The 17,370-nt window shown below is 46.4% G+C and overlaps 1 protein-coding gene across 1 annotated transcript; it reads right to left on the bottom strand.

Annotated features, from left to right (window-relative positions):
- Nucleotides 1-423: 423 nt before the first annotated feature.
- MCFD2 (multiple coagulation factor deficiency 2, ER cargo receptor complex subunit) lies at nt 424-9,805 on the bottom strand. Its single transcript, XM_060116856.1, has 4 exons — nt 9,715-9,805; nt 4,192-4,352; nt 3,281-3,440; nt 424-1,908 (listed from the first exon to the last, which is right to left on the bottom strand). The coding sequence occupies exons 2-4, from the start codon at nt 4,338-4,340 to the stop codon at nt 1,780-1,782; spliced, it is 438 nt and encodes a 145-aa protein (XP_059972839.1). The 5' UTR covers nt 4,341-4,352; nt 9,715-9,805; the 3' UTR covers nt 424-1,779.
- Between the last annotated feature and the right edge of the window lie 7,565 nt (nt 9,806-17,370).

Raw genomic sequence — 17,370 nt, forward strand, 5'->3', positions numbered from 1 at the left:
ACTGGCAGAACAAAGTGTCATTTCCAAAAAGCCAGGGAAGACTGTGATTTTTGCTTGGGCCAGGGAGGCTTTCAACAACACTATCTAATTAAATTTTCTGGCAAAGAAAAACCAGTCACCAGACTCAAGGAGAAAACCTTGTATTTTCCTAATCTAGAGAATGCAGTCATAATCTGAACTTGGCCAGAGAAGAAAGGTCCAAAAAAGTGATTTCATTCAGAGGAAAAAATGCCTAAAAGGGGAAAGTGACTGTGAATCCTGGGAATCTACCCCTGCAGAAAGGAACAGGGTAGCGCCGGGGTGGGCCCCAGCACCTGGGATGGAGAAGACACGTGTAAACTTCTGCATTAAACCAACCGACCCTTCGTGTGGTAGGAGAAGCAGCCTATGTGGACAAAATCAACTGCTCTTTCTTTTGTTTCATCAGTTTTATTAGTCATATATCCAGAATTCATTATATAAATCTTTCAAAATACTAGATATTGCAAGAATAGTTTACAATTCAGCTCTGATTGCACAAATACTTGACACGAAACCATTTTTACAAATACTTATTTTTCTTGTAAGAATACTTTGGTAAAGAAAATAAGTCTCTATATATCTTACAGCAAATCTTATGCAGTTGTTTTCCCATTCAACCATCATTTCAGGTTTCCTATCACAGCACAGGCGTCACATCCCATAAACCAAATTATAATCTGCTGCCACTGCTTGTTTTCAATTACGGTTGAAATTCACAATGTTCAGAGTTTTTAGGCTTCTTTTTCTAATCTTTTCTGATCTGAAAGAATTCACGTATTCAGGCTAGAAGAGGTAATTTAAACAACATTCTTTCTAAATCTAACTTGCATTGGGTTAATCACTGTGCTTGGTGAAGCATCTTTACACTTCTCACTTACGCTAGACCAGCTAGTAGTTCACCCCTGCTGTATCAAGCAGAAGGGATAAAGTCCTTTTATTCCTAAGATCTTCTAAACTGCAAAACAAAACCCTAGAAACAAGAGTTAAATACAAATATTTAGAAAGCTGTAACATTTGCTAATGATGAGAAGTAGAGAACACTTTTAGACTCGAGGTCTCTCCTAGGTTGAAAAAGACATAAAAAAAAGTGTAAGGAAGTGGCAGTAGTTTTATAAAATATTGAAAAACTGAAAAAGGTGAATCACTTAGGTCAGTGATGTGTTGTTTCCAAAGTGCCAGGAGATATAGAATCTTAGACTCTGTGGCTAGCTGAACTATTTGACATTCTTCGAAATAGATGCTGTGGCTTTGAAATAGCCTAATAAATACTCCCTTGGCCAGAACAAGTAATCATTTAGGCCAGGGGAACTTTACAGAATACTGACCACGTTTCCTGAAGACAGGACCCACCAGGGAAAACAAGTGGCATACCTTCCATTCCTTCAGTTGCTGAAAAGTGTGTCCAGTTAGCAAGAGCTTGTCTTACTCTTCAGGTAGCGTGAATTAAAACCAAGAGCCTGGCAACATTCTCCAGTCTAGTTCCTGAGTGTTCAGCTCCAATTACCCAATATTCTTAAAAGGATTCTTTAATCAAGCCCTTGTCCAATAAGAGATTTAATAATACTTGGGGACTACAGTAGGTCCCATTTCTCTGCTTTTTGATTTCTCTTTCTCACCCCAGTGTAACAAGCTGCTACAGGTTTGTACCAAAATCCCGTAGCAGTATTTTGGAAATGAGTTATTTTGCATTACCGAAAGTGTTTGATCACATTATAATGGTTCACATTTGCATCTAACTGGGAGGTGGCCACATCGTGTCTACTGCAGTGATTTTGCGAACTCGGCATAGTCAATGTATCCGTCATTGTTCTTGTCATCGTCTCTCAAAACACCATCTATTAAGTTGATCAGTTCATCTTCGTTCATTGGTGTCTGTTCATTCCCTTCCTACAAGGTACAAATTAGACAAGGATGAGCGGCATCTTTTACTGGAAGCGCTTGGTTAATGTCCAAAATAAAATGTCAATAAACTCCTTCAGATGTAGTACTTCTACTTCCAGGAATCCACAAACCACATATCAGATCCAGAGTCAATTCATAATAATCCAATTTAGAAATGATTTTTGGCAGTGAAAAGGACGATACAATCAAAGTAAGCCCTTGCTTATTTGTTTTAAAAATTACTTTTCATTCTTTTCTCATTACAAAAGTCATATGTGTTCATTGTAGAAAGCTGGGTCCACACAGAATTCTGAGCTTCAGAGATTCCAGGACCCGAAGCCCCATCCTAGAGAAAAGCTCACAGCCCAGGCCCTCCTGAGGGTCAGCTCTGCTGAAGTGGAAACAGTCCATGTTAGACAACATCTCGGGGTCAGAACAAGAGGAAGAAGGCACTGCCGAGCAGTAGACCTCATCATGATCTTTGAGGTGAAGGCATTTCTGCTCACAGGGCTGAGCGCTGAGCTACAGCCGTTCACGTCCTCGGCTGATTCTTCCCCTGCCTCCTCTCCCACGTCCCCCCTCCCTCTTCTGCCGCCACCAGCATCCTCGCCTGCCAGGGCTGCTGGACCCCAGTCCCTCTGCCTGGCGTCCGCCCGTATGCCTCCTACAGCAGACCCTGCGCTCATCATGCCAGCCTCCTGTGCGAGCCCTAGCGCTCCCTGCAGCCTTCAAAGCAAACCCCACCCGGCTCAGCTCGCAGCCGTGCGAGTGCACGCCCTCCCTAACTTTGCCTCTCTAGAGATTACAGTGTGGCACAGTGGGACAGACATTAGATCTGGAGACATAAGATCTGAACTTCAGCTTCCTTACCTCTCAAACTGGGGGCAATAACAAGGCCTGCCCCTTCCTGCTCCCAGGCTACTGCAGTGATCAAACGAGATCTCTAACCTGCCGGAAAGTGCTTTGTAAACTACGAGCACTGTACTGTTTGAGCATCACCCAAACCCTCAATTATCACCAAATCCCTTGAGCCCTTGGTCCCCTGACTCGCCATTCTTCCCAAATGAGATAACTTCTCCCCTGTTCTGCATTTGGAATGTGGTCTGTCTTTTAGCTGGTTCTCAGATGCTGGCGTGCAGCAGGAATGCCAGCGGCACTTGCTAAAGATAAAAGGAAAGCTCTGGGGCTTCTGCCTCAGCCCGTCACCCTGTATGAGAAGGACCGCTGAACAGGAAAAGAGGCAGAACAGAAGGCGAGCAGAAAAAGGAGAAGCAGCAATAGTGTTGCACAAGGACGGGGAGGTCATCAAGTTCGGGGACTGAGTCACCAGAGGGAGGCCTTTCCGAGATGCTGTCTACTGAGCCATTGCCTGACCTACCTCCTTATGGACATGAGTGATGGCTGTGGAGAGTTCTAGGCCGTCAAGCAAATTATTGCCGTCATAATCATGCATTTTGAAATAATGGAGCTGCAGTTCTTGTGGGGACATCTCTGTCTCTGGTTTGTTGACGACACCTTCTAGATGCTCCATGATATGCCTAAAGACCAACAGTGAGACTCAGACCACTTGGTGGCAATGCTGGGATCCTACCAAAATCTTAAGGACTCTGAAACGTTCAAGATCTTAAAGTTCATCCATCCCAGAAAAACAAACATCAACAGTGGCAGACCACACTCAAGGAAGACAGATACAGGCAAGGCCCTGAAAGGAGCAGGGGAAAAAAAAAATCAAATAGTTCATCTGTTATGCTGGCAAGATTATGGGTGTTTTTCCTTTTTATTATTAGAATATTGTTATAGCATTTTGGGGAGCTATTAATTTTTTTTTCTTAAACCAATTTAAGGATAACAGAGTATAATGTGTGAGGCTAACTGGCCCAGGGCAAAAGTGGCAACAAATGATTCAATGTTTGAACATATGCCGATACAAAAGAAAAAGGTCTTGTCAGAAGCAAGAAAACTTAGCTCTATTTTGGACTCTGCAACTACCACTGTGTGTGTGTGTGTGTGTGTCTGTCTGTCTGTCTGTCTGTCTGTGGTGAAAGAGAGAGACAATGAATTCAGGCAAGTCATTTATCCCTTTTGGGCCTCAAGATCCTCCATCTGTGATATGATGGTGAAAAAAGAATACCTGACTTACAGGTGGCTATAAGGAATAAATATCATCCTTGGAAAATCTTAAGGGGTCGTACAAATAGTAGAAGGAAAGTTGGACAGCGTGTGCCCTTGCAGCTGGCTGCAGCTGCAGATGGGGAGGCCCCTGGACCACAGCCCCGGCTGAATACGTACTCTTGGTCATGCACTGTGCTCTTATCCAGGCCCACGCTGCCGGGATGGGAGAAGCTGGCCCCGGGCTCCTCAGCCCTGGCACCCAGGGCACAAAAGGCCCAGAGCAGGGCGCACAGGAAGCGGGGTCTGAGTAGCTGCAGAGATCTCATGGTCACCGGTACCTGGGAGGTGGGGAACACAGAAGATGAAGGTGAGAACACCAGAACTGAGGTTCTTTCAAGACTTGACACAGCGCACTCCTGGGAACCTGGGTGAAGAAACAAGGCTGGGAAAGAGGAGGACTGGGCCTAGGACAACTCTGATACCAGACTGTAGGACGACCTTGCGTTCTCCAGGTCCCCATCACTCAAACGGGAAGGCAGGTCCATGACGTTTCCTGAAGCCCCTTTGGAATGCCAAGCAACCTGATGAGAGCTTACAGGGATTTGGAGAGTATTCCTGCCTACAAGCAGCTTACAGTCCGGTGAGAGAAATACTTCCTACTGAGAGTATGAACCAAGGCACAAAGTGAGGTGTACTAAAGAAAGATTAAACCCTCTGAGAGCTCAGAGGAAGAAGTTTCCTTTGGGCGAGGGAAAGCCAGAGAAGGTTAACAGACATGGGGATACTTCAGCAGGGCCCGGATGGATGGGCACGCAGTGGATGTGCAGGGACTGAGGGACAAAGGGAAGGTGCGAGCAGAGGGGCAGGTGCAGACAAGTGGGAGAGAAATTCCGAGTGGTTTAGTCAGGCTGGAGCTTAGAAGGTATGAAATAGACGGAATGGTGGACAACAGGCTGCAGAGGTTGACCAGGCCGTGCTGGATGTGGTTTTGCCCGCTAGGCCAAGGGGGCTGAAGTTTCCTAGGGATAAATGGGAGCCACTGAGGGTTCACAAATGGGAGATGAGATCAGAGCTTAGTTTCACAATGGCTCAGCTGGCAGCACAGCAGGGAAGGTATTAGGTGGAGTGAGTCCAGAGATGGGGGTTGAGGGAAGCAATGGGGCAGGTCAGATCAAGGCCCGCAGTGGCGGACACGGAAAAGAGGACGTTAACCCTTGCCTTGTCCACCTCCCAGGGCTGTGACGGAGGCAAGTAACTGAACCAGGTGAGAGAGCACTGGAGAGGAGAGTTCCATAGGAATTAGGTTCCGTCAAGTACTCCTGGGGTTTGGCTAGACTTGGAATCGTGGTCAACAAGAAGACACAACTGGCTACACAGCAAGCTCCCCGAGGGCAGGAGTGCTTTGTTCCCATCCATATCCCCACCAAGGCTCAGGCCTTTAGTAACTGCTGTTAAACAGAAAGTCCTGGTCTTTCCAGGGGCTTACAGACTGACCTCAAAAAGGAAGGTGAAGGACAGCCAGGAGACCGCCATACAACACAAAGGAAACACCTGACTCACACATTCACTTCCCTGGATAATAAGGGCCAGTGATTTCTAAGGGGCCAGCTGCAGCCAAAAAACCTAAAGCAGCGAAGAGAAAGCATAAGGTACTAGTCAGACCCTCGCACATGCCACACAGAGCTCAGCTCCGAAGCCACCGCCATCTCCACTGAGGTATTACAGCCCCTCTCACACGCCCTGAAAGGCTCTGTAGGGTAGGACCCTGGGAGAATGCCATCCCCACGATGTTTAAGAAAATTTCCCAAACCCACTTTGCTGGATATCAGCAGTATCCTCCCTAAGGAGACAATGGTCACTGGGATGTATAACTTCTAGGGTATAAAAGGAAGCATCTAGTCTCACAACTGAATAGTGACATCATAATGCAATCATCATAATTCATAACAGAAACAAAAAGATGTTCAATATATACCAAGAGAAAAAGAGCAGGCTACAAAAGTCTGTAAAGAATAATTCATTTTTGGGGAATTCCCTGGCAGTCCAGTGGTTAGGACTCAGTGCTTTCACAGCTGTGGGCCTGATTCAACCCCCAGTTGGGGAACTATGATCCCACAAGCCACGTGGTACAGTCAAAAAAAAAAAAAAAGAATTCATTTTTGTAAAAACCAAAACAATGTATGTATATTTCTCATACACAGAACAATGACTAAAAACTATTAACAAAGATTATTTTCTGAATTATGAGATTAGGAGTGATTTTTTTTTTTTTTGCCCATGCCATGTGGGATCTTAGTTCCCCGACCAGGGATCTAATCCACGCCCCCTGCAGTGGAAGCTCGAAGTCTTAACCACTGGACCACAGGGGAAGTCCCTAGGAGTGATTTTGATTTTTTTCTTCTCTTTACTTTTCTATTGCTTCTAAAATTTCTACTATAAACATGTTTTGTCTTTACAAATATGTATTTAATGCACTTCATCCCATAATTTTGTTCCAGACTATATGGATGGAATAAAAAGGGGGATTCCAGTTAAGTCTCATCTCTACAAAATAATTCAGGAACAGCCAGAAACTACATCCCAATCTTACCAAATAAAAGTGTCCAGACCCTGATGAGGCCACTGCCACTGTACCTGGTACCAGAAAACAAGGTCTCAAGTTACTCTCAGCAGAGACTGCCCCAACTAGAGCAGAACAACTTGTTCTGACCACACACCATAGAGTTCTGGGACAAGAGGGACCAGAGGGGGAAGCCAGTTCCTCCCAAGTCTTTCAGATTCATATGCATTAGATGTCTCTTTCTCCAGCAAGCCTTCTTCAATTCCAAGTCTGGCTTAGGCATTCTTCCCATATGCTCCTAAGTGATTCCCTTCAGAAGGGTCCTGTCCATCGCTGACAACAGCTGTGCACATGACCTTGAACATGCCTGATTACCTCTCAGTACCCCCCGCGGAACTGGGCTCTGTGAGGCCGGGGACTGCATCCACATCCCCAGCATTGGGGACAGTGCCTGCACAGAGGTTGGTGATTCTCAGCCTGTGTGACATGGTCCTCGGGAGCTGGGAGGGATTACACCTTCACAGATAACACTGTCAAGTTTTGATGTCAATGTAACTGAGGATGAAACTTATTTTTGGAGGTATCTATCAGATAGAAAAGCTGAGTGGTCATCGGACCCATGGCACCATTTCCTATAACTATGTGGTTGGATACTTAGTATATCAGATAGGGGTGGGGTAGGCGGGGGAGAGGTTCTATTCAAATAACACCAAAAAGCAACCAAGTGCTTGAGTCCAAATTATCCCCTCTTCATAGGAGACAGGATAAAGGTCAAGAACCATACATTTTGGACTTACCCCATTTTGGTCTGCTGTGGCAGGTTTCTAACCATTAGACCACAACAAAAGTCAAATCTACAAACACAGAAGAGAAACTCTCCCCTACAAGTGCTACAAGGAGCACAGGGAATCTGGCTGCCACTTAACAAAGTAAACTCATATTGAAAAGGAAATATTAGAAGTCCCTTCCACCGAAAGAACAAGTTGCATCATCCACACTCCAACTACTTAGCTCAAGGCCAAAAGCAAAGAGCTTGGCAGATAAGCCCCAGGAGTTCCTGGGATCACTGGCCTCTGAGAAATTAAAGGCTAGGCTGGAGAAAAATCCAGAGGAAAGATTTCTGAGAGAGTGGAACACAACCATTGAGACACCCTTCACAAGGAGAAGCATCATTCCTGGGAGGAAGCGCTAGACCACTGATGGTAGGGAGCTCCCGCAGTGCCCTGACTGTAACAGGGCTTCCCTCACAGCTCCAGCAGCCTCTTCCAGTCCCAGAGCATTTGTTCCCACTGTTTCCACCTGTCTGTCCTCCCTGTTCCTTCCAGGCCCAATTCAAATGTCACCTCTGTGTTCTCCCAGCCAAGACCAACTGTTCTCTCCTCTGACCTCAGTCTGCAGTCTCTCACACTCACTTGGCCTTAACATATGGTCACATATTGTGCTCCATTTGTTTTTCTCTTTTCTCTCCCTCTCTGAGGACAGGGAACCTATTTTCTCTGTCTCTCCTTTACCCTAGTGAATTGACTACAAAGTGCTGAGCTGACCTGGCATAGCACACCTTCACTCTGAATCAGGGCAGTGGATCCTGCAACCTAGGTGTGTTGTTCCCTATCACAGAGGATCTGACTACACTAAAAAAATAACTTCCCTTTGGAGCCGTCCCACCAGTGGTTTGGCCAGGCCCACGCTCATTGTGTCTTACCAACACCTAAGAATTTGCAGCGAGCCTTCCTCCCACAAAAACCACAGCAGCTGTTAGCCACTTTTCTCTCATGCTGGGGCCCTCAGCTGAGAATCAACCTCAAAGCAGCCACACATCCTGTAGCCAGAGGTGATGCCAAAGAAAAACCTGACTGGCATTTCCCCATTTAAAACTACCATGGTCCTGGACTGAAAGCAAGAAAAGAACCAGGTTCCTAGGCAAAGAAACCTCTACATGGGTTGAGGATTGAGAACTGGTTCTGAAAAAGCAGGCATTTAGTAACTTGATCTCTTTGTTCATTTGGGGAGCCCAGGGAGCTGCCATGCTTCATTTATACATTTAACTAACACTCTTCACTAACAGCTTGGTGCTGCACAAGGTTCTAAGGATAGGGCTGTGAACCAGACAGGCTCCTGTCACACAGATTACAGCCTGCTGGAAAAGAAAGACCAGTTAATGCAACAGTGTACCACAGAAGCCCCAACCCATACCTGGGTTAATGCATGAAGGATGATTTTTTTTCAAGGTGCTAAAGGATAGCACCTCAGGTAGAGGGAACACAATGTAACAAACACCTAAGCCTAGAAGGAACTTGATCCAATCTGGGAAATAAAAAGCGTTCAATATGGTTGAAGACACAGTATAGTGGAGATGGATGAGTTAAAGTAAAAAGAGGACAGGTCACGAAGGGCCTTGTAAGCCCTGTTCAAGAGGTTATAAGGGCAATGGGAATCCACGGAAGGGCGATAAGGGAATGGGGAGAGGGGTCTCGTGACGTGATCAGATTTCTGTTTTAAGACCATCACTCTGGCTTTCCACTACATAACAAACTACGGAGGATGGAGAAGGGATACAGGGGACCAGTCAGGAGGCTACTGAGTAGTCCAAGGGAAAGATGAAGGTGGCCTGAACTAGCTAGAGCAGAGGAACTGGGCGTGGAGAAGTGAGTATATCCCAGAGAGATTTATGATGGATTCGTTGTGGGTGGGTAAAGAGTGTAGGAGGTGAGAATGACGCCCAGGTTTCTGCTTGGGCAACTGGGTGGATGGCGGGTGCCATGCCCAGACAGGGAATACTAAAGGGGAATACAAGCTTTCCCTGCCTCCCCGCCTCCCCACTCCTCTGGCACGGCCTGGCCAAGCTCGCCCGCCCGACAGGACCTGTTTATTGTCTCCCCCAGAGGGAGATGGGGTACAGGAGCAGATGGAGAGCTACGACTCAGGCCCGCGCGCAGGTCCACGGCAGGTCTCCAAGAGGGCAGAGATCGGCCCTGATCGGGCTCATCTGCCCCGGGGGAGAGGCTCTGCTCCTAGTCGGCTAGCTTCCCGGGCCGACTTGGGGTCCGATACCCTAACCCAGGCCGCTCCTGCCTCCCAACCTGAGCCAGAAGCCCCGAGCCCCCCGAAGGGACGCCGGGATCCCGCCCCGCTGCCGACACCTGAATGCCGTCCCACGGACTTCCTCCTCCAAGGTCGGGTCACAGGCCACACAGGCCGCAGCCGGATTGCGGCTGCTCCCTGGTTCACTCACCCTCGCAGCCAGCAGCTGCCAAACAGCTTTCTTCGGACACGAAGCCCTACGGCGTGAACCTCGCCAGCACCCGTCCTCAGAACGCTTTTTCTCGGCCCCGCCCCACCTCCGTCCCTCTGTGCGCACGCGCGCCCCTTCCGCCCGCCCATTGGCGCCGCGGGCCCCGCCCCTGCCAGGCTTCTGGCAGTGTGGGCCGCTGGGCTGATTCCGCGTGTAACGGGCTCAGGCCCAGTAAGGGCTGGGCGGAGACATTTCTTCTGCCTCCCTTCTCGAGGGCGACACTTGGTTGGGCCACCTGAACCCCCAGAGTCCCCGCAGGTCGCTAGGCAACCCCGGAAGCCCCCAGGAGGACCTAAGGTGGCGAAAGCGGATGCTGCGGGTGTCAAAACTGGCTTTCAGGGCCTCCCTGGTGGCGCAAGTGGTTGAGAGTCCGCCTGCCGATGCAGGGGATACGGGTTCGTGCCCCGGTCTGGGAGGATCCCATATGCCGCGGAGCGGCTGGGCCCGTGAGCCATGGCCGCTGAGCCTGCGCGTCCGGAGCCTGCGCGTCCGGAGCCTGTGCTCCGCGACGGGGGAGGCCACAACAGTGAGAGGCCCGCATACCGCAAAAAAAAAAAAAAAAAAAAAAAAACTGGCTTTCAGCTCCAACTCCACCTCCACCTCCACATTTACAGGTTCCTGGGTTCCTCTGACTGCAAGTTGGGAAGAAAGATAATAGCGTAAAGGAAAAAAATGTTGCGTGCCATTCCAGTTCTACAAGGATCAAGCCATTAGCCACTGCAATTGACCACCAACAGTGTGCCCCGAGGGGAATTCAGGATGGAGGAAAACAGGAAACTTTCTGTACTCTGGATATACTGATCCTTAGATAGGTAAGATGCATGTCTAAGGAAAAATTCCAAATAACCCCAGGAAATATGGAACTGCTGGGGGCTCAGCCAGGGACTGAAGAAGATGCAGGGACTTGGTTGAGAGGACCATGTTGGGTGTCTGGGAACTGGGAGAACAAGGCACCCGGGCTTCCTATCTTTTTATGTGTTGGCAGAATGAAGAAATAAACATGGATGGGGAAAACATGGTCTAGGATCAAGAATCACTTAATAGCTTAATAGCCCAGAGAAGGCACTGTTTTTCCACTGAAGTTCAGAAATCTTTATTTCCTCCCTTCCCTGACCATGTGGCGAAAGAGCAGGGGCTTTGTAGGATAGAAGAAACCCTATTAATTCCAGGCTCCTTCCCCTTTCCTTACCCTGAAGTTTGAGTTAGTTAGATCTCGTTCATTTTTCAGCCCTCCCTCTGCCATCCATCCATTCTTCCATTTGTTCATTTATTCATTAATTCAGTAACATTTCTTGAGTACCTCCTAGGTACTAGGCACTGTGCTAGGAGTTACCAGAGAAACAAATACAAACAAGATATGTTCTCTTCCTTCAACAAGCTCAGTGTCTGATGGATAAAGCATTCTCATTCTATTTAACCAACGCTTACACTTTTTCTATGGATCTTATCCTATGTCCTCTCTCTCGCGAATCACAAATTACTCCCCCTCTAATAGCCCATCCCCACGATCATATAATCTTGCTCTGGTTTCTTCCCCACTACACTGCTGAAACTACAATCTCCATGCAAATTCAGTGGTGCTTCTCCTTCTCTGTTTTTACTTGCCTTCTCAGTACTATTCCTCACAGTCAGCCATCCCCACTTTGAAACACCTTCTTCTCTTGTTTTCTGATGCCATGTACTCTTGGTCCTCCTCCTACCTCATTGACTATTCTTTCTTGGGTTCTTTTCACTGACTTCTCATCTTCTGCTCAACCTGTAAATATCAAAGTGCTTAATGTTCTATCCTTAGTCCCCTTCTTTGTCTCCCTACCCACTCTGCTTCTGTGATTTCATCTAGTCGTATGGCTTTAGCTGCCATTTGCAAGCAGATGACTCCAAAAGGTAGATCTCTAACAATGACCTCTGCCTGTAAGTCCTGACTCCTCTAAACAACTGCTTACTTGACATCTCCACACGAGTGTCTGACTGGCATCGCAAACTTAACCTGGCCCACCAAAATATTAATTTTCACCCCTAAACGTGTACCTCTCTGTTTTTCCCATTTTAGTGAATATCACTGCCCTCCATTTAGTAGTTCAAGCCAAATTCGAGGAGCTATCCTTTTTGCCCCCTCAACTTTATTGAGGTATAATTGACATCCAGGAAACTATCACCTGCTACCTACCTTCATTCTTGCCCCATTTTAGTCCATGAGTCAATTGTTTAAGCTATTTATAAGTGAGCGTTCTATAACTTGTACCGGAACCCATTCCTAACAGGCAAATAACTTGGTACCAGAAGTAGGACACAAAAAAAAACAGATACTAAAACGTGAAATTGGCTAACAGAAGGTTAAGGTAGCCAGTGGTAAAGACTCTATTCCAAATGGAAAGTTGGTGACCTACGTGTTAAGCAGTAGTTAAACCGTTGAACCTGCTGTCACTTGCTGGACCTTGGGAAAAACCCACATGCCAACCAAAGTTGTATTACAGGAGAAATCTCAGGAACAATACAGAACATTCGTGACTGTTGGCTTTTTTTTTTTTTCCTTTTTTAAATAGCTTTCAGCAAAGTCCTTCAAGAGAGTGGCAATTCCAGATTAGAGATAGCTGATTGGAAAGCAGAGATTAAAGAAAATAAGGCCTTGGTGGGAAAGGAACATCTTACCTGCAGTTTACAACCTAAATTACCTGAGTTCCACAGTTTGAAGACTTGCTGGGTTGAAATAAACAATTTTCTTTAAATACCCAAGCTGAAGCCAGCACAAATGGAGACGGAAGAGGCAGCTTTATCAGGAGAGAAGATGGAGACCCAAGGTAGCAATGACTATAGGTGGCTTCTCTACCTGCTTTGTTTTGAATTGTCTCCACTGCAATTAAGCACACAGATACCAGCCCCTAGAAGACTTAAATCTTCTAATAGTTGGTTTTGCTTGTTTTGCAGAAAGAAACATTTGAGGTATACACAAGAAACTAAAAAAAGAGAACAGAGGTGAGAATAAGACCTCATTTTATATCTTTTTGTTTGGCTTTAATTTTTAAAACATCAAGTAAATATATTAATTATTTGGGAGGAAAATATAGTCTTTCATTAGAAAACCATTTAAAGACTCCCTAGATAAGTTATTTGATTGTGATTACTCATGTGTGAAATTGACCAGAAGCCTAACAAATGATTGAGGGAATCATGTGTCCCTGAAATCTCAAGCCTGATCAACATTGGTCTGTTCCTGTTTAAACAAGGGAAGGGCTGCCAGATTTCCCAGCAAGAACTTAATACACTGCCACTGAAGGGGATACTACATATTTTCCATTCTTTTTTTCTGAAAGGAAGCATTTATTATTTTTTCACATTGTGCATTGAATGTGTTTCCCTGTATTTTTTGTTTGGCTTTGTTTTTTACATTTTATTGATGCACAATTGTTTAGAAAAAACACACTTCTGTTTCCCGTTACTCACACACACAATACTTCTGACAGTAGATGTGTGGTTTTTTCCCCACACCAAGCAATTCCTTACAACACCAGCTGAGTGTCCTACAATGCAATTCAATTCGGACACTAACTGAAGTTAGTACAGTCCGCACAGGTAAAGGGCTCAGCCCCGTAAGACTGCCGCCCACTTCAGATGCCAAGCACAATTAGTAGGTCCCCAAATTACCCATGACTTCTGTCCGACTTTACAAATTGAAGGCTCCCATGACTCCCTCCTGGGATTTGATCACTTGCTAGAACAGCTCGCAGAACTCAGGGAAACACATTTACCAGTTTATTTTATAATACACGATATCATAACGGGTACAGATGAACAGTCAGATGAAGAAATACACAGGATGAGGTCTGGAAGGGTCCCAAGCACAGGGGCCTCTGTCCCTTTGGAGCTGGGGTGCCCCATCCTGCAGACACGTGGATGTGTTCCACCAACCCAGAAGCTCCCCGAACCCTGTACTATTGGGATATTTTGGAGGCTTCCTCACATAGGCATAATTGATCATTAACTCAATCTCCAGTTCCTCGCCCCTTCTTGGAGGATAGTGGGTGGAGCTAAAAGCTCAAAGTGTCTAATCATGATTTGGTCTTTATGGTGATCAGACCCATCCTGAAGCCATCCAGGGGCCCACCAAGGGTCACCATATTAGAACAAAGGACACTCCTATCACCAAGGAAATTCCAAAGGATTTAAAAACTGTCAGGAACCAGGGTCAAAGGCCAAGTATTAGAACGAAAGATGCTCCTAATTTTCTTATCACTTATGAAATTACAAGCGTTTTAGAAGCTCTGTGCCAGGAACCAGGGGCATATATGTAAATATATGGGGTTTTTTCTATTATTTCAGAATAGTATACACAAAAGTACCCATACAGCTCAATAAGTTTTCAGAAATTGAACACCCCCATATAACCAGCACCCAGATCAAGAAACAGAACATTACCAACACCCTAGGAGACCAGCTTGTGCTCCCTTCCAAGCACCACCCTCCTCCTAAAAGGTAATTGCTATCCTGACTTCTAATACCACAGAGCAGTTTTACCTGTTTCTGTATTTTCTATAAATGGAATCACACAGTACATACTCTTTTATCTATGGCTTCTTTTACTCAACGTTATGTTGAGATTCATTCATAGTGTGTAGATTTAGAGCATTCATTCTCATCTCTGTATGCTATTCTCTTTTCCCTTCTACTGTCAGTGGATATCTGGGTGGTTTCCAATTTTAGGTTGTTATAAATTATGCTACTTCAACATTGTCAATGTTGCACATCTGTTCAGGTCTCTGTCAGGTATTAACCTAGGAGTAGAACTGCTGGCTCCTGGGAACGCAGATGTTCAACTATATTAGATAGTGCTAAAAGGTTTTCCAAGTGGCTGGGTCCGTTTACACTCCAGCAAGTGTTCTATTGGTCCCCATTCTCTCCAACACTTGGTACGTCCCATCTTTCTCATTTTAGCGGAAAATAAACTTGTCTTAGCTTAAATCACCCAACCATGAGAAGCCACATCTGGACCTGAAAGGGGCCTGCACAGTACACAGAGTACCTGGACTCCCAGCTGTATGTAGGAGCTGGCTGGGACTTTAGGATTACCTCCTTTATGGACTGAGTACCCCTCATGTCAGATGTGTATGTGAGAAAGAGGGATGCGCATGGGTTTCAGGTAACCAAAGAGCTACACCGGGCCAACACTGATGAGTTTGAGTCGGTGGTAGCCCAGTTTCCATTTTCAACACCCTTCTCTCTTGTCTGTCTCCACAATGAAGGCTAAAAAACGTTAAACACTCACTTCCCCATCTTTTCTGCAGCTAGATGGCTAGGTAACATAGTTCTGGGCAATGAGACAGAAGGGGAACTTGGGAAATCTTGCTTTTCTGATAAAAGAGACAAATGATGGGTACAGACCTTTCCCCTTCCTCCAACCCTGAATGGGGATGTACCGTCTCAGCAGTCATCCTCAATCATGGACGGAAGTGGGAAAGAATTTAGAAAGGCTGCCCTAACGCTGTGGGCCACTGAACCAACACCAGCAGCTGCTTACTTCCAGATATCCTGTTATGTGCGGAGAACTCCTATTTGTTTAAGCCACTCGAAGACAGTTACTTGCAATCCAAAGCATTCTCAAGTGATACAGAGGTCGAGCAACATGTGGACTCAGATGTGAACTGGATTTATCAGTGTGAGGTCACTGGGGGCTCAGAGAGCAGTTTATGTGGAGTGCTGGGCAGCAGCCAACGTACAGTGGGTGGTGAGTGGCTGGTGGGTAAGACTGGGTATGGCAAGTATGGGCAAGCCTTTCATGCTTGGCTGTGAGGGAGAGGAAAGTAGCTAGAGGGGGACACAGGATCCAGAAGTGTTGTCTTTAAGGTGGAGGGCCTTGTGCGTGTTTAAATCCTTTTGGGAAGGAGCCAGCACAAATGAGACTGAAAAGAGCAGAATGGACAAAACTGAAAGAACAAGGTTATTGAGGAGGCAGGAGAGAATGGATACAAAGCCCAGATGGGTGTTAGCCTGAAATTTGGGAGGCATGGCTGTTTTCTGAGAGAGCCGTGATTGGGGGAAGGGCAGGTAGATTGAGTGGGTCGGAGTTTGAAATCATCATTGTGTATCTGGGAAAGCAAGCTGCCTAAAGGAGATAGAAGACTTCCTGGCCTGAGTTGAAGGCTCAGTTGAAATTGGAGTTTGTTCATTTAGAGTGGTACGGTCTGCATAATTATTTGATTGTATACGATGGTTAATGTACCTTTCATGAATTTTAATTTAAAAATTTTTGCATCTAAGTTACACATGGATGTGGCTAGAAAAAAGTAGAACAGAAAGTTGTCTAATAAAAAACCAAGTTCCTCTCTCTCAATCACCAAATCTTCCCCATCTCGCTAGCTGCTGTTTATGACCACACTAGGGTTGAGTGGGGGGCTGGACTGGAGAGTGGTAAGGGGGATAAGGAAGTTGTTACTTAACTGGTACAGTAAGTCAGCTCTGCTTTCCCCACTCCATCTGACTGATGTTTAATGCTGAGTGCCTTTGTGTGGCTCCCCTGCTGGACCCCTCACTGCAGTCCCCCTGACATGGGTAGCACCTCTCTTTTGGAAGGCTCGTGGTCCTCTCTCAATATCTGGTTTTCCCTAGCAGTCCAACAGATACTCTTTTGGGCAGAATCCCTTTAAAAATGATCCCAAGCTGGTTCAAGGGCTCATGACTTGGGTTAGGTTTGAGAGGAGACCAGGGTAGAGTCCCCACTTTCCCTTGGGTGTTTTCCAGGAGATGGCAAGCCCCGTGGGGCCCAGTATGGAACCTGAACAATGGAGAAGCAATTCTGAGAGTGATGTCTAGGAAGATGGGCCTGAGAGCATCCTCAAGCCCTCAAACCCCAGCATGGTTCAGCCAAAGGAGGCAAGACTTCCAAAGCCCTCCAAGAGGGCTGGGTGTGAGAGCAAAGCACACCAGATGAGACCTGGGATGAGGAAAATGCAAAGTAGATCCACCCGACAGAGAGAGGCCATGGCAGGACTTTGGACACTAGTGACACATGCAGAAAGCACAGGGGTGTCCTGTCCTGGCGTATTGGCCTCCAGAGCCATGCCTCACTCTTCCCCTCTTGTGTTCTGCATCACAAGCAGGCTGACCCCAGTGGGTTGCATTTCCTAGCCTTCCCTGTCAGCTGGCTTCCTGCTGGCTCAGCTAATAGAGAGTACCAGCAAGGGATCAGAGGATGGAAGGAAGAAGCTGCCTCTACTGGGAAGGGAGACCCAGTGAGTTTTAGGAATGCCAGGTACTCAGATTGAAATCCACCTAGATTCCCCCATTCTAATTCCCAAGGTCCCGTATGTTCTTCATCAATGCTGTAACTTTCTTGTAAGAGACAGGATTCGTTTTGTAAACAAAAAGAACAAAGGGTGTCATTCATCCCCTTGTACAAAGGGTTAAGTCGTAACCCACTATAGTTGTCCACCAGTGGTGCGCCCTGAGCAGAATTCCTGACGGGATAAACATGATGAGACATTCTGTGCTTTGGATACATAGGACCCTAGAT

This window comes from Mesoplodon densirostris, chromosome 14 (genome assembly GCF_025265405.1).
Source record: "Mesoplodon densirostris isolate mMesDen1 chromosome 14, mMesDen1 primary haplotype, whole genome shotgun sequence".
Classification (NCBI taxonomy): Eukaryota; Metazoa; Chordata; class Mammalia; order Artiodactyla; family Ziphiidae; genus Mesoplodon; species Mesoplodon densirostris.